The following is a 21498-nucleotide window of genomic DNA, read 5'->3' as shown; positions in this document are numbered from 1 at the left end:
GGACGTCTGTACAAAACACTATAAACAAACACATACACACATACACACGCAGAGAGGAGTACGTACAATTCTTGATTAATAATAAACGCTAGTTAGTTTCATACAGTCACTTGTTTTGCCACCTGGCAGACCATGATACGACCATCAGACCACACCGTCGTCAAAATTAAGTCCCTAAACGGATTTCGATAATAAACAGAGCTCATTATCGGAGTCTCCCTCGAGTGATTGATCGTTATGTGCGAGCATTCCGATCCTTTCATTTCGGGAAAGTGGAGTTCAGAGGCAATCTTGAAGCTCGGGAGATTGAAGATTTTCACCTTGCCACCTTGTAGGCCAACGGCTAGAAACATGTTTCCAGGCGGAGTGTGTATGTGGAATGAGGTGGAGTTGACCACACCCTCTTCTGTCCAGGACGAGACGAGTTTGGGGAACTGCCAGAGATTGATGTTAAATTTGTTGAGGTCATGTGAGCTTGTTGTAGTACCTGCAGAGGAAAGATCACTAATCATTAATAACTTCTTCAAAAAGTTCACTTCTTTGATAGGGAGTTTTGGGACAACACAACGTGAAACAGGAAAATTCAAAGGTACAGGTCTATACCTGCAAGGGGGGAACTGAAGAGTGGTTTCTAAGGACATGTAACACAGTACATATGCTATTACACAAACTAACTTATCAGGTTCACACAACACACTCGCTCTCACCTGTGGTAGAATTGGTTGTGGTGTCAGCAATGGAGAGGTTAGATATGTCCCCAGCGAGGGAGTCTAGGGGTGGTACCACACTCTTACCCCCCTCAGACTGACCCCCAGAGGGGGTACTAGGATGTACATTATCAGAAGAAACAGAACCTATTAGACACGGAAAAAATAATACCACATTCCTAAAAATATGACAGCATGTAGAATGAAAAGTATCGTACTTCTTCTAATTATAGCATCATTATAAGTTTATATGATTTCCTGAGCCTCGAAAACGTAAATATTAAAAAAGTGGTACATTATTAGTAGTATGGTATCAATGTTTCCTTGTGGGAAATTACATGTGCAGAGCTTAGCCCCACCCCTCCCCACCCCTCGTACATGCAAAAAACGAGATGGATACAAAATCGGCATGGTCCACAGAACACAGTTGTTAGGAGCTACAGACTTGTACTTGGATAGTGGGCACAGTGTGTGTGTGTATGGGTACACCCACCTGTGCCAATAGTAAGGAAGTGAGTGCTGTCAATCACGTGGAGGTTGAAAAGAGAGACAGAATGAGCATAGAACGCCCCCTGTACCAGAGGAGTCTGTGTTTGCATGCTCCACAGTGCCACTCTGCCTCCAGAGTCACCTGACAGCAGGTGACTGCCCTGCAACTGTGAGGGGGAGTGGAGTCAACCAGTTACCATTTGGCTCAAGCTCAAAAGCAGCCAGTATACCATGCAATAAGACTGCAACTACAGAATGCAGCTCAAAAACTAGAAGTTACAACTGTTTTCACATCACTTGAAATTTATTAGAGAAAATATCATATGGCTCTGCACTATTCTGAGGCATTTCTGATTTTTAGTTTAAGAGAGGTTGTACATAATTATGGCTACTCAAAGTTATGGCCCACTCGAAGATTGCATATTTAAGAGTACTGAGTAGCAACGTATCCTAACCTGCAGAGCAACAATGCTGTGCTGTGCGTGCTGGTTCTTGTCAGTGTAGAGGACGGAGAAGGTTTTCTGAGGGGGTTGGGCTATATACCAGGTGAGGGTCCCGCCCCTCGTGCCCGCCACCACCACCGAGGAGTTAGTGAACGTTGAAAACTGGACTAGAGAAGTGATGGCCTCGTCTGGCTTAGGGAGAGAATTAGGCTGTGTGTGTGTGTGTGTGTGTGTGTGTGTGTGTGTGTGTGCGTGCGTGCGTGCGTGTGTGTGTGTGGGCATTACAATAACACAATAGATATGGATGCCAACTAAAATTCAAATTTTAGACTGAATGCTTGAAGAACTTTATACACACGACAGGTGAACTGTAATGAGCATGCAATGTGATAAGGCTCATTTCAAAATGACTTATCCTATATAACAGCACTTACATGAATGATGTTCCTGTGTACGTCAGATAAGACACTGTGTCCATTCCCACGTTTCAATTCCCAGAGATTGATACTCCCAGTCTCGGTTCCAACAACCAGTAGCCCGGGTTGATGCCGAGAGCAATGAACACACGACACAATTTCAGACAAATTTGTATCATCCACCAGATAAAAACTCTGAGTGGACGGTCGATTCCCACCGAACAAAATCTTGTAGTTATGCACGTGCGGCCCAAAACTGACGTACAATTGATCGGCTCTCGAAGTTTGCTGTGAGATTTTCACAACCGGGAATCGATTTTCGTCAACCATTCGAAGATCGGTGAGCAATTCAAAGCGTAGTATTGGATTCTGCTGCGTTGGAATGGGCTGCATCATCGGTCTTTGCTGCTGTTGCAAGAGCATTAGTTGTTGTTGCTGTTGCTGTTGCTGATGGGAGGCCAACATAGCCTGAGGGTACGAGTGACGTGGAGGGGGGAGGGTGCCCAGGTGCCCACTAGGGACAGTCACTACACCTGATTAAGTGGAGGAAAATCGAGTAATTTTGCAGTATAAGTTTATGCATGTACATTTTTTGGAAATCGGACATTTGCAACAAGTTACAGACAATCAAACTTCGAAAACAGGCCTGATTTAGAAAAAAAACACCCACATATAGACTATGCTTTTTTTAAGAAAACGGACAACTCACCATTATTATTGTACTGCTAGTATCATGTAAAGGGCTAAATGCTTAAAAATGCTGAACAGTTGTATAATAATTACACACACCTGTACTGAGAGGGGACTGTGGTGGTGAGGTCATCCCATACTGTTGCACCATCTGACCGTTCATCCAGACAGTAGTCTGACCAGCCTGGGCCACTGTCGCCAGAGTCCCTCGATATCCGTACCCACCAGCGGTACTCGACACAGACTCGGGATACCCTCTATGAGTGGGCGAGGGGATAGAGCCAATAGGTTCCGGATGAGCGAACCAACACTTTTCGCCATACGGACATATACCTGCACCGGAGACGTAGAACTTGCACACCGTTTCCTTGCGATGGTTGTTTTGAGGGGGTGGATGGTGGGGCATTACCGGGGGATTAGGGAGGAGTGGTCCAGAGTTGGATCCACGTACGGGAATTTGCCGGGACATTTTGTCGTCGTGCAGGGGAACTTGCGCAGTTGCCAACGGTAACAGAGCTTGTTCGTGGTTCCCCAGTGCAGTCATGTGACCTGGTCCTAATACACTTAATTGGTGGGGATCTAGAGCCACGTTTTGATGGGTGTGGCCAAGCATCGAGATATTTTGGGGGGTGGGCATAATCACTGGAGTGGGACTGACTTCAGATACTAGATTGGATCTTGGGGGCAACTGAGGGTTGATGGGGGGAGCCCCTTCCGTTACTTCGGCAACGAGGTGAGTGGGTGATGAGGAATGAAGGAATTGCTGAGTGTTGAAACTTTCGTTAGAAGATTGTCGAGCGACGGCAGGTGGTGGATGGTGTATAAGCCCCGGGGGGACTTGCTGTAGGATACCAGGAGGTTGTTGCATAAGCCCGGGGGCTTGTTGTAAGAGTCCAGGTGCCGACTGCATCAGTGGAATCTTCTCAGGCATGGTGGAATGAATTGGAATTGAAGAGTGAGGTCCGTAAAACATGAAATTCGGCTGCCCTTGGTGATGTAGCGGAAGTAAAACATTGGAATGAGTTTCATGGACCCCCACATTGTGTAATGGAGAGTGCATGTGAGGTAGACCCCCCAAAGAGCCAGTGGGAGAGAGTGGACCTACATTGTGCTGTGGCATTCGGTAAATTGGAGCAGATGACATTGGATATGGGATAGGTATCAATGGTGGGAGGGACGCTCTTGGTCCGAACACGCCATAGCGATATGGTCTTGGAATCAAGTTATCTGACGGTTTTGGAATGCGAGGACGAAGAATCGTAGTCCCGTTTAGAGGTGTGCCAGGATTCGATAGTCGTCTTGTGTGAGGTATCTTTGGACTTCTAGCGATCAGAGTTTTTAGAATGTGTTCTCCGTATGTGTATATCCATCTGACTAGTCCATACTGTAGGTCGCTTTCAGGACTGCCTGGGGTTGTCTGTAGAAAAGAAATTGTGGAATGATTATCAAGTGTGTTCATCTACATGTATACACACTGATTGCTTTGTTTGTATTGAGGGCAACTGTGGTTGATTCTGGAGATAACTTTACCCAGAAACCATAGAAACCATACAATGTCTACCAGGCACGCTCCCTGGTATACAATAACCGGTTGTGCTACTGGATGTATTATATAAGACTATGAATGTACTAATCAACACCTTATACCACCTGTATGGAACAAATAAATGTAGTATCTGCAGTGCTTGTAACCTTCTATCATTGTTCAAAAGGCTCTACAGTAGCAAAGGTGAACTGCCTACTTCAAAAGGCTCAATACAAATAGACTTTTAATGGTATAGACATTTTTAAAAAATGGGTCCACTTCCTAAAAAGAACCATTGAATCAGACAGATAGTAGTGGAATCAGAAATACATGTATGTGTAGAATGAGAGGGATTGTCAGGTACAAACAATCAATTATTACTAATGAGAAGAGGCTACTTTAGGACACGCTAGACAACAACATGTGGCACAGTGAGAAATTGCCAAAATAACAATACAAAGGTTAGCAGTTCACACACCACTTTACGCTGTACACAGTTGCATGCTAGACAACAAAGGTCTGGAGATCTGTTACTATTCCTTAGTGATAGCAGTACTGTTCCTGTACCTAACTAGTACATTGTAGTCCAATAAAGCCTAGTACTAGTACATTGTAGTCCAGTAACTAGTGTAGTAATGAGACAACACGACCATACACAATGACACATTGTATTAAGAGAACAGTACATAGACAGTTGAAACAATACCGGCTCTTTTTAAGTACACTTAGTGGAAACACAACCACATGTGATATGGTTTATGATAAGAGTGTCAGAAGGTGCTAACATAATCCAATCAGATGTACTCACCACTAGCTCGAAACACTCCTCGATTAGTAGACTCAGGTCCGCCCAGCAGTAACCATGGAAACAGGGGAAGGTCTGGCCGTGCAGGACGAGTTCAGGTGAGCTAAGATCGATGTTGGTGCACGTCACTTCGTTTGGTCGAGGGCTCCATTGGTCCCATAACTTGTCTGTAGAGGTGTCCACGACAAACACATGATAGAGCGTCTGCTTTGCCTGTGTGTGTGTGTGCGTGTGTGTGGGGTGTGTGTGGGGTGTGTGTGTGTGGGGTGTGTGTATGTGGGGGGTGTGTGTGTGTGTGTGTGTGTGTGTATGTGGGGTGTGTGTGTGTGTGTGTGTGTGTGTGTGTGTGGGTGTGTGTGTGTGTGTGTGTGTGTGTGTGTGTGTGTGTGTGTGTGTGTGTGTGTGTGTGGGGGGGGGGGGGTAATTTATAATTATACAAGCCACTAAACTTATACTATATAGAACCAAAATCAATGATTACATCGTATGTACAGCTGCTTCAGATGCTTGTAGTTGAACAAGATGCAGTTATCTATAAAGGACACAGTTAGTGTATGGGTTCTGTTTGGAATGAAGCAAACACGAACTTCTGGCAATAATTAATAACACCAAACACCAAAACATTAACAAAGAAACCACAACCATCCATACAGACACACTGCACTCAATCAGATTTTTCAACTGTGGTCAACCAAAACTAGAACTTTTGTTTGCACCACCAATAGTAGCAATCACCAGCATCTACCAAGTGGTTGTAATTGGTGGAGCAGCATCTCTATCCAATAAAGGGTCCTCATGTCTACGGCTAGATTGCTCCAAAAATACTGATAAAATGGATAGTTGCAAATGTTTAGTTGCCCTTATACAAAAAATTGGATAGTAGCTATAGGTTGCCTTATAATTATATACACAAAATTCGTTGGAATTATTATCATTATTATCATCCCAGCTACATACATGTACATTGCATTTAATAGCTAGGCAGACTCACCTTTCCTGACTTGCAGCACTCGATGTGTATGAGAGGGGGTAGTCCAGGGGGAGAGCCGTGACCGCACTCCTCCTCCAGCTTCTTACGAGTGGCCGCAGCTCCATCGTCCTCGGCATCACTAGGCTCCGACAACCGTCCCCCTGGAAACGACCACTTGTTCGGAGAGTTGGAATACGTCCCTCGTTTTTGCAGTAAGCAATAGACAGAAGTGTTCCCTTCAGAGCATCTGCAAATCACGGCGAGGCCGACTCGAGGTCTCGAGGAGTTGGAGGAGTGGAATGGTGCAGGCGCAGAGTAATACTGTTGATGCGTGAACATCCTACCCTGGAAATATATTAATTAAAATGGACTTTTTTGGTGATTTACATTGTGTAATAGTACATCATTGATATTCACATACCTTTGATGATATAAATAATGTTTTGATGCAAGTGAAATAATTGTCATAGAGATGTAGTGCACCAGGTTTTCAGGGAATATCTAGCTACACTGTGTTAGCACATAATATCACAATCGAGTTCACAGAAGGAGCAACACTATAGCAGCTACAAGCCAGCTAAAAAGCATCAGCCATAAAAGCTAGAATTCCGGGAGACTCCCCTTTCCAAGCCACACGTGTAGACTCACGTGGTAGCCCCACCCCCAAGCACAGGAGGGGTGGGGCTGAAGTCTGCAGCTGGCTTTTGAGACCTATCCATGTTTTGACTCACAAGTTCCTTGGTCCATGCTTATCGCATGGTGGTCAGGTGGGTCCGGTACTGCCGGTGAAATAGTATAGAGGAAGTTCTTGGGAGCAGAAACTAGGGTGCACATCTACATTCTTCCCAAACTTGAAGCTGCTAGCTAGCTAAGCTTTGAGCTGAAAACCAGCCCCACCCTCCTTAGACTTTAGCCATTATTATATCCTGTTATAGAAGCGGAAGTTTACTCAACCACGATCAACTGTTGCTTGTTGCATAATCGTTTGTTGAATCAAGATGGGGAACAAGTTAGAGGTACCTATAGTTGACCTGAGTGGCAAGGTGGCCATAGTGACTGGAGGGAACACTGGCATTGGCTATGAGTTGGTCAAGGGACTGGCAGAGATGGGTGCTCACACCATCATGGCCTCCAGATCAGAGGAGAGGGCCACTGCTGTAAGTGATGAGCTATGCCATAGATCTAGCTATAATATCAAACATTAACCAATTCCTTTTATTACAGGCAATCGCTCGTATAAAAGAAAGTTCTGAGAAAGATTTGAAAGTGGAGTTTATGCGTCTGGACCTTGGCTCCATCCAGTCCACTAAGGACTTTGTGAGGGCATTCAAAGAGAAGAACCTGCCACTGCACATACTCATCAACAACGCTGGTATTGCGATGCTACCATTCAGTAAGTTATCCATAATTATCTCTAGAATTAATCCAAATCAGTACCTCTCTAAAATGTTGCAGCTATGACTGACGAAGGCCATGAAATGCACTATCAGGTACTATAGATCTAATCCCCAACACATTCTACCTCTATACAGAATAATAATTATTATGCATATAAATCGTTCCTACAGGTGAACCACCTTTATCCATTCCTCGTCACCTTGGAGCTACTTCCCATCGTCGTGGAGACTGCCTCCACTAGCGGAGATGGTAGGATACTGTTTGTCTCCTCCTCTGGTCATGTGCGTAATGTGACTGGACCCGTCAACTTTGAGACAATCGATTCAGACCTTGACTACGGTCGGCTCAAAAGCTATGGCCGTACCAAACTGTACAATGTGAGTTTATTATACATTCTTTTTGGTCTCACTGTTTACAATACTTTCTGCTTGTTGTTCCCAGGTGATGACGACCTTTGCCCTCCAGCGTAGGCTTCAAAATGTCTCCATTACAGTGTCTGCCCAACATCCTGGCCTGGTACATACATGTAGCTGTCTTTGCTGTCTTTTTTTTTAGGGCCCAAACTTTTATTCACGGTTTTATTTATCTGAAAGATAGCTCTTTGAGAGCACTATCACTGGGTGTGTTTAGTTTACTGATAGATAACTTTGCATCCCCGTAACTATAGGTGGCCACTGAGATCAAGAGGGGGTACAGTGATCATCGATTTCTCTCTTCTGTTGCAAGTGTTGTAAATGCAAGTACGTTTGCAGTGCTCTGTTGATTGTATGTATAATAACTGTTTCTCTCAGCTATTGCCCGTAATCCTAAGGATGGAGCAGCCACAACTCTGAACTGTGCCGTCAACCCTGCACTCAACTCCCAGGAAGCCTTCTACTACGACAGCTGTAAAGTGACTGCCCCTAACCCTGACGCCAGGTGAGTGTGTGCTCAGTGTACTGTGACCACTAGTGAGCTGCCACCACTGACAGGAATGAGACGTATCAGGAGGAGCTCTGGAGAAGAAGTATCGAGGCTCTTAGAGACCACCTCTCACCAGAGATACTGGAGAAGTACGGACCCTCAACGGCTATTGAAAGTGTGCAACCTGAACCCCCTTCCCCACCACTCCCTACTGAGGGCGAGACAGAAGAAGGTGAAGAGATTTCTACTACTGCAGCTGCTACCGTTACTACTGGAGATACAGTTACAACAGAAACGACTGGTGATAAGGAACCTGAAGCTGGAGCACCACCCTCCCCACCCGAAATAGTTGAAAATGAACCAGAAGATCCAGCTGCAATCGAAGATGCCACTAAGGACAGTAATGATGACTAGAACACTTATTAATTATAATTATGTTGATGGCAAAATAAAATAAATGTCGATAAGAGTAGATAGATCTACTTGATGTCATGAATTTGGCAGTTTACAAATAGGTGGATCTAGGAGGGGCTCAGATCAACACATTTCGACACATGTAACATTGTTTGTATACACTTACATCACAATTAGATCTAATGCTTGTTGGAAAGGATACTCACACAAGATATGGGGAACAAGTTAGAAGTGCCTACAGTTGATCTGAGTGGCAAGGTGGCCATAGTGACTGGAGGGAACACTGGCATTGGCTATGAGTTGGTCAAGGGATTGGCAGAGATGGGTGCTCACACCATCATGGCCTCTAGATCAGAGGAGAGAGCCACTGCTGTGAGGGGATTACAGAACTAGTGTTGCATGAGTATTCATGGTGTATCTATTCTGTAGGCAATAGCTCGTATAAAAGAGAGTTCTGAGAAAGATCTGAAAGTAGAGTTTATGCGTCTGGACCTTGGCTCCATCCAGTCCACTAAGGACTTTGTGAGGGCATTCAAAGAGAAGAACCTGCCACTGCACATACTCATCAACAACGCTGGTATTGCTTTGCTACCATTCAGTAAGTTTAGTATCTGTTTCTACATGTAGTCTATACCTCAATAAAATGAAAATGCCGTACAGCTATGACAGATGAAGGCCATGAAATGCACTATCAGGTAAATCATCCCAAAGATCTGTACACAAAATGTTATACATGTAATCGTTCTGACAGGTGAACCACCTATATCCATTCCTCATCACCTTGGAGCTACTACCCATCGTCGTGGAGACTGCCTCCACTAGCGGAGATGGTAGGATACTGTTTGTCTCCTCCTCTGATCATATGAATAATGTGACTGGACCCGTCAACTTTGAGACAATCGATTCAGACCTTGACTACGGTCGGCAAAAAAGCTATGGCCGCACCAAACTGTACAATGTGAGTTTACTAAGCGATTTTAGTCTCACCGTGTTTTGTTTGTTCTCCCAGGTGATGACGACCTTTGCCCTTCAGCGTAGGCTTCAGAATGTATCCATTACAGTGTCTGCCCAACATCCTGGCCTGGTAAATAAATGATCCAAACTTTATTGGAGTTATTTTTTTTAGTTCTATCACTTGGTGTGTATAGATCGCTGATTGATAATTTGCATTCCGTAACTATAGGTAGCCACTGAGATCAAGAGGGGGTACAGTGACAATCGTTTTGTCTTCTTCCTTTGGAGCGCTATGCATGCAAGTACGTTTGCAAAATATTTGTACATGTATTTTAATTATTTCTCTCAGCTGTTGCCCGTAATCCTAAGGATGGAGCAGCCACAACTCTGAACTGTGCCGTCAACCCTGCACTCAACTCCCAGGAAGCCTTCTACTACGACAGCTGTAAAGTGACAGCCCCTAACCCTGACGCCAGGTGAGTGTGTGCTCAGTGGACTGTGACCACTAGTGAGCTGTCACCACTGACAGGAATGAGACGTATCAGGAGGAGCTCTGGAGAAGAAGTATCGAGGCTCTTAGAGACCACCTCTCACCAGAGATACTGGAGAAATACGGACCCTCAACGGCTGTTGAAAGTGTGCAACCTGAACCCCCTTCCCCACCACTCCCTACTGAGGGCGAGACAGAAGGTGAAGAGATTACTACTACTGCAGCTGCTACCGTTACCACTGGAGATACAGTTACGATGGAAACGACTGGTGATAAGGAGCCTGAAGCTGGAGCACCACCCTCCCCACCCGAAATAGTTGAAAATGAACCAGAAGATCCAGCTGCAATTGATGCCACTAAGGACAGTAATGATGATTAGAACACTTATTAGCAACTGTAATTCAGTAATAATTTATGTTGATGAAACAAATTGTCATTAGAGTAGAGATAGACTACTAGTCTACTTGATGTCAGGCAGTTACAATATGTAATTGTATTAATTCATAGGAGGGTGGGGCTCAGATGTACATCTCATTGTTTGTAATTGTGTACACTCAGCAAATAACAACCTATATATAAGTTAGAAAGATTACTGAGGATACTCACACAAGATATGGGGAACAAGTTAGAAGTGCCTACAGTTGATCTGAGTGGCAAGGTGGCCATAGTGACTGGAGGGAACACTGGCATTGGCTATGAGTTGGTCAAGGGACTGGCAGAGATGGGTGCTCACACCATCATGGCCTCCAGATCAGAGGAGAGAGCCACTGCTGTGAGGGGATTATAGAACTAGTGTTGCATGAGTATATTCATGGGTGTATCTATTCTGTAGGCAATAGCTCGTATGAAAGAGAGTTCTGAGAAAGATCTGAAAGTAGAGTTTATGCGTCTGGACCTTGGCTCCATTCAGTCCACTAAGGACTTTGTGAGGGCATTCAAAGAGAAGAACCTGCCACTGCACATACTCATCAACAACGCTGGTATTTTGGCCGTCCCATTTGGTAACAGAGTTATGCATGCAATTCAGCTCAATTACTAAATGCATTCTTTCTTTTTCAGCAAGAACAGATGATGGACATGAGATGCAGTATCAGGTGTAGTGATAATAATATTTGTGCATGTGATATTGCATATACGGTACAATTGTTGGCCTATGTATATGCATGTAGCCCATGCAGTTATTCACACGTTATTCATACCCTCTATATGCATACATGGACACAGGTGAACCATCTCTGTCCGTTCCTCATCACCTTGGAGCTACTGCCCATCGTCTTGGAGACTGCCTCCACCAGCGGAGATTGTAGGATACTGTTCGTCTCCTCTTCTGCTCACTACAAACGATCCGCTGGGGAAGTGGACTTCAATAGCATTGACTCTGAGGAGATGTACACAAGGACGAAAGCCTATGGACGTACGAAATTGTACAATGTAAGATGTTAATAGAATTGGAACAAAATTATATGTATATACCGGTATTCATTTTTCCTCCCAGGTGATGACAACATTTTCCTACAGCGTCGACTAAAGGATGTCTCCATCACAGTGTCTGCTCAACATCCTGGTGTAGTAAGTGGAACACTGCATAGGCACGTGCATGCACATTGGCAACTGTATACACATTATGAATTTGATTTGCAGGTACGAACTGAAATTAGCAGGGGTGTTAGTGACAGCAAGGCTCTCCTGCTCCTCGTTAAGTTCATACTTGCAAGTAAGCTTTTAATTTGTGGATGATTAACCCACCACCTTCATCTTTTTTGTTGTAATTAACCCACCACCTTCATCTTCTTTGTTGTAATTATAGCCTCTGGTCGAGAACCTAAAGAAGGAGCGGCCACAACTCTGAACTGTGCCGTCAACCCTGCACTCAACTCCCAGGAAGCCTTCTACTACGACAGCTGTAAAGTGACTGCCCCTAACCCTGACGCCAGGTGAGTGTGTGCTCAGTGTACTGTGACCACTAGTGAGCTGCCACCACTGACAGGAATGAGACGTATCAGGAGGAGCTCTGGAGAAGAAGTGTCCAGGCTCTTAGAGACCACCTCTCACCAGAGATACTGGAGAAGTACGGACCCTCAATGGCTGTTGAAAGTGTGCAACCTGAACCCCCTTCCCCGCCACTCCCTACTGAGGGCGAGACAGAAGAAGGTGAAGAGATTCCTACTACTGCAGCTGCTACCGTTACTACTGGAGATACAGTTACGACGGAAACGACTGGTGATAAGGAGCCTGAAGCTGGAGCACCACCCTCCCCACCCGAAATAGTTGAAAATGAACCAGAAGATCCAGCTGCAATTGATGCCACTAAGGACAGAACACTTATTAGCAACTTTAATTAATAATTTATGTTGATGAAACAAATTGTCATTAGAGACTACTTGATGTCATGAATATAATTAAGTGGCATTTACAATAATTGTATTAATTCATAGGAGGGTGGGGCTCAGATGTACTGTTTGTATACACTCAGCAAATAACAACCTATAGATTACTGAGGATACTCCACAAGATATGGGGAACAAGTTAGAAGTGCCTACAGTTGATCTGAGTGGCAAGGTGGCCATAGTGACTGGAGGGAACACTGGCATTGGCTATGAGTTGGTCAAGGGACTGGCAGAGATGGGTGCTCACACCATCATGGCCTCTAGATCAGAGGAGAGAGCCACTGCTGTAAGGGGATTATAGAACTAGTGTTGCATGAGTATTCATGGTTGTATCTATTCTGTAGGCAATAGCTCGTATAAAAGAGAGTTCTGAGAAAGATCTGAAAGTGGAGTTTATGCGTCTGGACCTTGGCTCCATTCAGTCCACTAAGGACTTTGTGAGGGCATTCAAAGAGAAGAACCTGCCACTGCACATACTCATCAACAACGCTGGTATTGCTTTGCTACCATTCAGTAAGTTTAATATCTGTTTCTACATGTATACCTCAATACAATGAAAATGCCGTACAGCTATGACAGATGAAGGCCATGAAATGCACTATCAGGTAAATCATCCCAAAGATCTGTACACAAAATGTTATAATAATCGTTCCTACAGGTGAACCACCTTTATCCATTCCTCGTCACCTTGGAGCTACTTCCCATCGTCGTGGAGACTGCCTCTACTAGCGGAGATGGTAGGATACTGTTTGTCTCCTCCTCTGGTCATATGAGTAGTGTGACTGGACCCGTCAACTTTGAGACAATCGATTCAGACCTTGACTACGGTCGGCTAAAAAGCTATGGCCGCACCAAACTGTACAATGTGAGTTTACTAAGCGATTTTGGTCTCACTGTGTTTTGTTTGTTCTCCCAGGTGATGACGACCTTTGCCCTCCAGCGTAAGCTTCAGAATGTATCCATTACTGTGTCTGCCCAACATCCTGGCCTGGTAAATAAATGATTCAAACTTTATTGGAGTTATTTATTTTTTTAGTTCTATCACTTGGTGTGTATAGTCTATCACTGATTGATAATTTGCATATCCGTAACTATAGGTTGCCACTGAGATCAAGAGGGGGTACGGTGAGAATCGTTTTGTCTCCTTCCTTGGGAGCGTTATAAATGCAAGTACGTTTGCAAAATATTTGTACACGTATTTTAACTATTTCTCTCAGCTGTTGCCCGTAATCCTAAGGATGGAGCGGCCACAATTCTGAACTGTGCCGTCAACCCTGCACTCAACTCCCAGGAAGCCTTCTACTACGACAACTGTAAAGTGACTGCCTCTAACCCTGACGCCAGGTGAGTGTGTGCTCAGTGTACTGTGACCACTAGTGAGCTGCCACCACTGACAGGAATGAGACGTATCAGGAGGAGCTTTGGAGAAGAAGTGTCAAGGCTCTTAGAGACCACCTCTCACCAGAGATACTGGAGAAGTACGGACCCTCAACGGCTGTTGAAAGTGTGCAACCTGAACCCCCTTCCCCACTAATCCCTACTGAGGGTGACACAGAAGAAGGTGAAGAGATTCCTACTACTGCAGCTGCCACCGTCACTACTGGAGATACAGTTACAACAGAAACAACTGGTGATAAGGAACCTGAAGCTGGAGCACAACCCTCCCCACCCGAAATAGTTGAAAATGAACCAGAAGATCCATCTGCAATCGAAGATGCCACTAAGGATAGTAATGATGACTAGAACACTAGTACTTTAACAACTTTATATTAATTATTTATGTGTGGGATGTGGAATGAAAATTCTTGCAGTGCTTCATAAGGGTGAGGCTCTATATTTCTAGTGTATATATACACTCAGCTATCCTTAGTGTATACTGTGTTACTCTACACTGTCAGTGAAATAGAAGCTATTGAGCCCCTCCCTCATGAATAGTTCACAAGTATGGGAAACAAGTTAGAAGTGCCTACAGTTGATCTGAGTGGCAAGGTGGCCATAGTGACTGGAGGGAACACTGGCATTGGCTATGAGTTGGTCAAGGGACTGGCAGAGATGGGTGCTCACACCATCATGGCCTCTAGATCAGAGGAGAGAGCCACTGCTGTGAGGGGATTACAGAACTAGTGTTGCATGAGTATATTCATGATTGTATCTATTCTGTAGGCAGTAGCTCGTATAAAAGAAAGTTCTGAGAAAGATCTGAAAGTGGAGTTTATGCGTCTGGACCTTTGTTCCCTCCAGTCCACTAAGGACTTTGTGAGGGCATTCAAAGAGAAGAACCTGCCACTGCACATACTCATCAACAACGCTGGTATTTTGGCCGTCCCATTTGGTAACAGAGTTATGCATGCAATTCAGCTCAATTACTAAATGCATTCTTTCTTTTTCAGCAAGAACAGATGATGGACATGAGATGCAGTATCAGGTGTAGTGATAATTTGTGCATGTGATATTGCATATATGGTACAATTGTTGGCATATGTATATGCATGTAGCCCATGCAGTTATTCACACGTTATTCATACCCTCTATATGCATACATGGACACAGGTGAACCATCTCTGTCCGTTCCTCATCACCTTGGAGCTACTGCCCATCGTCTTGGAGACTGCCTCCACCAGCGGAGATGGTAGGATACTATTCGTCTCCTCCTCTGGTCACTACAAACTATACGCTGGAGAAGTGGACTTCAATAGCATTGACTCTGAGGAGATGTACACAAGGGCGAAAGCCTATGGACGTACGAAACTGTACAATGTAAGATGTTAATAGAATTGGAACAAAATTATATGTACCCGTATTCATTTTTCCTCCCAGGTGATGACAACATTTTCCCTACAGCGTCGACTAAAGGATGTCTCCATCACAGTGTCTGCTCAACATCCTGGTGTAGTAAGTGGAACACTGCATAGGCACATGCATGCACATTGCATGGCAACTGTATATACATTATGAATTTGATTTGCAGGTACGCACCGAAATTAGCAGGGGTGTTAGTGACAGCAAGGCTCTCCTGCTCTTCTTTAAGTTCATACTTGCAAGTAAGCTTTAATTTGTGGATGATTAACCCACCAACTTCATCTCCTTTGTATAATTATAGCCTCTGGTCGAGAACCTAAAGAAGGAGCGGCCACAACTCTGAACTGTGCCGTCAACCCTGCACTCAACTCCCAGGAAGCCTTCTACTACGACAGCTGTAAAGTGACTGCCCCTAACCCTGACGCCAGGTGAGTGTGTGCTCAATGTACTGTGACCACTAGTGAGTTTCCACCATGCACTGACAGGAATGAGACGTATCAGGAGGAGCTCTGGAGAAGAAGTATCGAGGCTCTTAGAGACCACCTCTCACCAGAGATACTGGAGAAGTACGGACCCTCAATGGCTGTTGAAAGTGTGCAACCTGAACCCCCTTCCCCGCCACTCCCTACTGAGGGTGAGACCGAAGAAGGTGAAGAGATTCCTACTACTGCAGCTGCTACCGTTACTGCTAGAGATACAGTTACGACGGAAATGACTGGTGATGGGCAGCCTGAAGCTGGAGCACCACCTTCCTCACCCGAAATAGAAAATGAATCAGCTGCAAATGCCACAGACTAAGGACAGTGATGACTAGAACACTAGTACAGTACATTAACAACTTGATATTCTAGATATTCTATGTGTGGGATTGGAATGAAAATTCTTGCAGTGCTTCATGCATGAGGGTGGGGAGATCAATTTCACCTTAGTGTAATACACTCAGCTTTATTTTAACTTACTGTGTACACACCACTGTGCTATTGAGCCCCACCCTCATGAAGCACTGCAAGAATTTTCACTATTACATATTGTATACACTCAGCAAATAACAAGTGACTTGCTGGAAATATATCTATATTATTGAGATACTACTTCACAAGACAAAATATGGGAAACAAGTTAGAAGTGCCTATAGTTGATCTGAGTGGCAAGGTGGCCATAGTGACTGGAGGGAACACTGGCATTGGCTATGAGTTGGTCAAGGGACTGACAGAGATGGGTGCTCACACTATCATGGCCTCCAGATCAGAGGAGAGAGCCACTGCTGTAAGGAGATTATTGAAATATAACGTTGCATGATTGTACATAATATACCTGTAGGCAATAGCTCGTATGAAAGAGAGTTCTGAGAAAGATCTGAAAGTGGAGTTTATGCGTCTCGACCTTGGCTCTATCCAGTCCACTAAAGACTTTGTGAGGGCATTCAAAGAGAAAAACCTGCCACTGCACATACTCATCAACAACGCTGGTATTATGGCCATCCCATTTGGTAATAGAGTTATGCATGCAATTCAGTATATACTCAATGCATTCTTTTCTTTTCAGCAAGAACAGATGATGGACATGAGATGCAGTATCAGGTGTAGTGTATAATTTGTGCATGTGATATTGCATATTATTATACGTATGATAGTCGGTTATTTTATACATATTCATGTAACCCATGTAGTCATTCACACCCTCTATATGCATGCATGGGGACGCAGGTGAACCATCTCTGTCCGTTCCTCGTCACCTTGGAGCTACTGCCCATCGTCTTGGAGACTGCCTCCACCAGCGGAGATGGTAGGATACTGTTCGTCTCCTCTTCTGCTCACTACAAACGATATGCTGGGGAAGTGGACTTCAAGCATTGACTCTGAGGAGATGTACACAAGGACGAAAGCCTATGGACGTACGAAATTGTACAATGTAAGATGTTAATAGAATTGGATATGTACCGGTATTCATTTTTCCTCCCACCTAGGTGATGACAACATTTTCCCTACAGCGTAGACTAAAGGATGTCTCCATCACAGTGTCTGCTCAACATCCTGGTGCAGTAAGTAACTGCTTATACATAATATAGGAACATGCATATTGGCAACTGTACACACATAATGAATTTGATTTACAGGTACAAACTGAACTTAGCAGGGGTATTAATGACAGCAAGGCTCTTGTGCTTTTCTTCAAGGTCATACTTGCAAGTAAGCCTTTAATTTGTGTATATTATTAACCCCACCACCTTCATCTTCTTATAGCCTCTGGTCGAGAGCCTAAAGAAGGAGCGGCCACAACTCTGAACTGTGCCATCAACCCTGCACTCAACTCTCACGAAGCCTTCTACTACGACAGCTGTAAAGTGACTGCCCCTAACCCTGACGCCAGGTGAGTGTGTGCTCAGTGTACTGTGACCACTAGTGAGCTGCCACCACTGACAGGAATGAGACGTATCAGGAGGAGCTCTGGAGAAGAAGTATCGAGGCTTTTAGAGACCGCCTCTCACCAGAGATACTGGAAAAGTACGGTCCCTCAACGGCTATTGAAAGTGGGCCTTTTCCAACCGAAGGAAATGAAGCAACTTTGAGTGGAGGTGACGAAAACAGACAAGACGAATCAGTAGATCAAGACGCTTAAGCAGTAGAAACAGCCTAGAGACTTTGTGATATAATTATGACAATATTCATACTATAATTACGTGGTATGTTTTGTTGAAGTATGTACACTCAGTAATAAAAATTATTATACTTTAGTACATATTAGTGGAATTGTTGTTACAAGTGCATAAATGGATTGCAATCTACTTTATACAAAGAATCACAGTAGGTTAGTGATGCATGTGCACTGTACTTATTCTAGGCTCGTTCTGCTTATATGAGTTAATGCACACAAATGTCGATACCAAAATTAGTATCCAGACTGTACTTTATTTCAAGTGCTTGTGAATTTCTTCTAGAACTTTGTGGAGCTCTGCGAAATCAGCTCTATCTTCTAGTTTGTACTCCCAGCATTTAAGCATCACACGTTGGTAGACATCCTCAGGGCATGCCTCGGGCTTCGGTAGTAGTTTACGTTGCTTGTTTCTAATTGCTTCATCAACAACTTGCTGATCGTCCAGTTCCTCGTAAGGGAGGAATCTTCCCAGAGTGAATATCTCCCACAGTGTGATACCAAATGACCAGACGTCTGTCTTCTCAGAGAATCTCCCATAGAAACTTTCCATTGCCATCCAACGAATTGGAAGTATGGCTCGCCCTTGTAATCGATAGTAGACTGACTCGTAGAGATTGCGACTCATGCCAAAATCAGAAATTTTTACTGTCAAATTGTTGCCCACAAGGCAGTTCCTAGAGGCCAAATCTCTGTGCACGTATTTAAGAGAAGCAAGATATCGCATTCCACTGGCTATCTGAACACTAATGTACAGGAGATTCGAAACTGTCAATCTGTTTTCCAGCAATTCGGCAGTATCCAGCTGGTGTCGTTTTAAGAACTGATAAAGATCTCCGTTTCCCATGTACTCGATCACAATGAACTTTGGCTCCTTATCACACACAGCCAACAAACGAACAATGTTCTCATCGGAGAGCCCGGACATGAACTTGATCTCTTTCTCAAACGATTCCTTCATGGAGTTGTCGGCCTGATCTTTCAGCTTCTTCACTGCCACTAGGATCCGTGCATTCTTGTCAGTGCTGCTACCAAGCTTCAGGTCTTTCTCACTCAAACCCACAGTTTCCGCTAAAATAACTTCCCCAAACTGCCCGATTCCAAGAACCCTTTCTTCACAAATGTTTTCAGTTTCAATTAGCAAGGGCTTTGCGGATGCCACCACCAGCGAAGGTATGTCGTACACTGGTTCAAATGGAAGTAAATTCGTGTCATCGCCATCTTGCTGACTTGGTTCAAAGTTACTTGGATTTATTTCTTCATAGTAAAATTGATCTCCTTTGCATGACAACATAGCTGGATTAAAAGCCTCATTGAAAATTGGTTCTCCACTGAGTTCGCTGTCAGTACTGCAGCTCCGCCTACCGTACAATGGATTCTCCTTCATAAGACTCTGTTCAGACTCATGCATCGGATTTGGTTCAAGCAATGATTTTTCTCCACTGAGTATACCCTCTGCCCCGCAGGTTTCTTGATCATCATACAGTGGATTTTCCTCCATAAAACCATCACCTAAAATAGATGCAGTATCATATATTGGATTGGAATCAAGCGCATCCTCAAAATCAACTGTAATGACTTTCGTCAATTTTGGCTCAGTTGAATTTGTTGATCTCCTCTTTAGTTGCATTCTTCCCGGCTGTCTGTACAACTCTCCATTTTCGTACTCTAGCTCTTCACGATCGAATCCCATTTGTTGAAAATCTGTCTCAACCAAATCCTGGGAAGGTATTGTAGGGATAACGCTGTCTCGTGCCATAGGGGAGTTCTGAATGTCGGTTACGTTTTCTGTCAAATTAGGCGTGAGTTCAACTTCTATGTAATTGTTCTCATTGTGTGTCGAAATGGCTAGAGTCTTACTGCGATACATTGTGATAAACACCAAAGCTGTTACAAGAATACCAACTGCTGTGAGTATTATAAAAACAGTCACAACTGCAGCTGCTATGATGACAATGTTTTCGTTTAATACAGGGACACGAGTGGTAGTTTCGTTGCCAGGGGATGGAGTGGGGGTGATATTTACTGTAAAAACGATCGTGTTTACAGCTGTTAATTACGTATTAAAACCAAAACAATCCAAGTTATAATTGTTTACTGATAATAGGTATATAGGTACATAATGAAAGTAAACTCAGTCACAGTTTACTCACCCTCTATAGACGAGGAAATGCATGTTTGGGATAATATGTTTGGATCAGTTCCTTCTAATATTGTGAGTTGAGTGACACTCTCTCCTCTGACACCACAACACGTGTAGATACCTCCATCAGCTGATGAAAGGTTGTGAATTGTGATATTGAAAATAATACTAGGGAAGACAGTGCCATTCTGTAGAATTATGGTGTTGTTTCCTTCACACACGGACACAGTGTATTTGGTAGAGTCATTTCTTTCACTGCCATTTGTGTTTAGCCACACAGGAGGAGAGAGTGATGACTGGTAACCATGGAGCTCACAGGTCAGGGTAACCTCTCCAGTCTGTAGATACCCGCTGACATCAAGTGCTGTGATAACACTCTCTAAAATGAAACAGCAATATTTTGTAGTACAATAAGTATATTATGTAAGTAAGGTACCTGGGAACTCCACTAAATACACTGTTGAGTTCCTTAAATCCACATTGTGTGTTGTTGTTGCTATGCATTCATAATTAGCAGCATCACTAAAGTCCAGATTGTTAATCGTCAACTTAGTTGTTCTGTTTCCGTCTCCAATGGTGATTCTGTAGTCCGCAATATTTTCTATTATTATGGTGGCATTGTCTCGCTTCCACTGCCATACGTACGATCCTTCACCCGGAATAGTGCACACTAACTCTGTTGACCTTCTTCTCAGATCGTCTGCACTTGGCTGAACAATAATATGTGATGGTGTTTGAAAAATGACATTAAGTTGTTGAAAAGGAGGTTGAGGCTGTGTGCAAAATCGTATTTCACTCAGAAAGACCCAATCAAAATCATGAAATACTGTGAATTGGAAACTAGTTCTGAGGTTCGCAGCACTAAGTGGTGGGAATGGCCGAATGCTAATAGTTCTGATTTGGTTGTCTGTCTGAGCCAGATCTTGATTGTCAAATATCCTGGTTGTAATACTTGTTTCGTTAAAGCCACGTGCCATACGTACGTATTCAACTACGGATAGTCTAGGTTCTGGCAAACTGATTCCATTGGCAGGACTGTTCAAGAAACTGAGTTCTATAGCAGTAATCCCAGCCGTTGCTGTAGTGAGGTCAAAGTCAATAAAACTATTCAATGAGTCTCTGTTCCAAGCAATGAAATGTCTGAAATAACTTGCACTATTGAGACCAGGAGGAGATGGAATGATTGCTCCATCACCCAGTACAACACTATAACCACAGACAGTGTCAGCAATAATGTGCTTTGTACAATTTGATGGATAGGTGATCAGAACATCGTTGTATGTAATAGGATCACCATCTAACCACAGACCTTG

The 21498-nt window shown here is 43.9% G+C and overlaps 7 protein-coding genes and 1 pseudogene across 9 annotated transcripts; 6 read left to right on the top strand and 2 right to left on the bottom strand.

The window, feature by feature from the left end:
* LOC135343349 (uncharacterized) lies at positions 1-6676 on the bottom strand. Its single transcript, XM_064540353.1, has 9 exons — positions 6467-6676; positions 6067-6390; positions 5079-5288; positions 2845-4162; positions 2074-2588; positions 1652-1849; positions 1201-1363; positions 708-854; positions 1-487 (listed from the first exon to the last, which is right to left on the bottom strand). Exons 2-9 carry the CDS (start codon positions 6382-6384, stop codon positions 99-101), a joined length of 3258 nt encoding a protein of 1085 aa, XP_064396423.1. The 5' UTR covers positions 6385-6390; positions 6467-6676; the 3' UTR covers positions 1-98.
* On the top strand, positions 2067-10672 carry LOC135343357 (uncharacterized). The gene is made up of 9 exons (XM_064540360.1): positions 2067-2076; positions 8924-9132; positions 9190-9358; positions 9421-9455; positions 9512-9718; positions 9770-9844; positions 9944-10016; positions 10064-10190; positions 10244-10672. Exons 2-9 carry the CDS (start codon positions 8974-8976, stop codon positions 10581-10583), a joined length of 1185 nt encoding a protein of 394 aa, XP_064396430.1. The 5' UTR covers positions 2067-2076; positions 8924-8973; the 3' UTR covers positions 10584-10672.
* On the top strand, positions 6884-8858 carry LOC135343355 (uncharacterized). The gene is made up of 8 exons (XM_064540358.1): positions 6884-7202; positions 7270-7438; positions 7501-7535; positions 7614-7820; positions 7885-7959; positions 8111-8183; positions 8235-8361; positions 8415-8858. The coding sequence occupies exons 1-8, from the start codon at positions 7044-7046 to the stop codon at positions 8758-8760; spliced, it is 1191 nt and encodes a 396-aa protein (XP_064396428.1). The 5' UTR covers positions 6884-7043; the 3' UTR covers positions 8761-8858.
* Positions 10673-10683: 11 nt separating the features above from the next.
* LOC135343362 (dehydrogenase/reductase SDR family member on chromosome X-like) lies at positions 10684-12406 on the top strand. Of its 2 annotated transcripts, none has more exons than XM_064540364.1 (8): positions 10684-10976; positions 11037-11205; positions 11264-11298; positions 11429-11635; positions 11700-11773; positions 11846-11918; positions 12012-12138; positions 12192-12406. In XM_064540364.1, exons 1-5 carry the CDS (start codon positions 10818-10820, stop codon positions 11730-11732), a joined length of 603 nt encoding a protein of 200 aa, XP_064396434.1. In that variant the 5' UTR covers positions 10684-10817; the 3' UTR covers positions 11733-11773; positions 11846-11918; positions 12012-12138; positions 12192-12406. The 2 variants fall into 2 exon arrangements, with proteins under 2 accessions (XP_064396434.1, XP_064396435.1); XM_064540365.1 differs by having other exon boundaries at positions 11700-11793.
* Positions 12407-12648: 242 nt separating this feature from the next.
* On the top strand, positions 12649-14413 carry LOC135343356 (uncharacterized). Its single transcript, XM_064540359.1, has 8 exons — positions 12649-12877; positions 12936-13104; positions 13162-13196; positions 13250-13456; positions 13508-13582; positions 13689-13761; positions 13809-13935; positions 13989-14413. The coding sequence occupies exons 1-8, from the start codon at positions 12719-12721 to the stop codon at positions 14332-14334; spliced, it is 1191 nt and encodes a 396-aa protein (XP_064396429.1). The 5' UTR covers positions 12649-12718; the 3' UTR covers positions 14335-14413.
* On the top strand, positions 14277-16270 carry LOC135343358 (retinol dehydrogenase 12-like). 2 transcript variants are annotated; one of them, XM_064540362.1, is made up of 9 exons: positions 14277-14414; positions 14527-14694; positions 14755-14923; positions 14982-15016; positions 15142-15348; positions 15409-15483; positions 15560-15632; positions 15692-15818; positions 15876-16270. In XM_064540362.1, the coding sequence occupies exons 2-9, from the start codon at positions 14536-14538 to the stop codon at positions 16186-16188; spliced, it is 1158 nt and encodes a 385-aa protein (XP_064396432.1). In that variant the 5' UTR covers positions 14277-14414; positions 14527-14535; the 3' UTR covers positions 16189-16270. The 2 variants fall into 2 exon arrangements, with proteins under 2 accessions (XP_064396432.1, XP_064396431.1); XM_064540361.1 differs by lacking the exon at positions 14277-14414 and having other exon boundaries at positions 14421-14694.
* Positions 16271-16402: 132 nt separating this feature from the next.
* LOC135343359 (retinol dehydrogenase 12-like) lies at positions 16403-18127 on the top strand (annotated as a pseudogene).
* Positions 18070-20552, bottom strand: LOC135343351 (class II receptor tyrosine kinase-like). Its single transcript, XM_064540355.1, has 2 exons — positions 20196-20552; positions 18070-20067 (listed from the first exon to the last, which is right to left on the bottom strand). The coding sequence occupies exon 2, from the start codon at positions 19910-19912 to the stop codon at positions 18299-18301; it is 1614 nt and encodes a 537-aa protein (XP_064396425.1). The 5' UTR covers positions 19913-20067; positions 20196-20552; the 3' UTR covers positions 18070-18298.
* Positions 20553-21498: the final 946 nt, after the last annotated feature.

This window comes from Halichondria panicea, chromosome 10, assembly GCF_963675165.1.
Source record: "Halichondria panicea chromosome 10, odHalPani1.1, whole genome shotgun sequence".
Classification (NCBI taxonomy): domain Eukaryota; kingdom Metazoa; phylum Porifera; class Demospongiae; order Suberitida; family Halichondriidae; genus Halichondria; species Halichondria panicea.
Note: the sequence above shows the minus strand (reverse complement) of the source record. Positions and strands in the feature narration are given on the sequence as shown.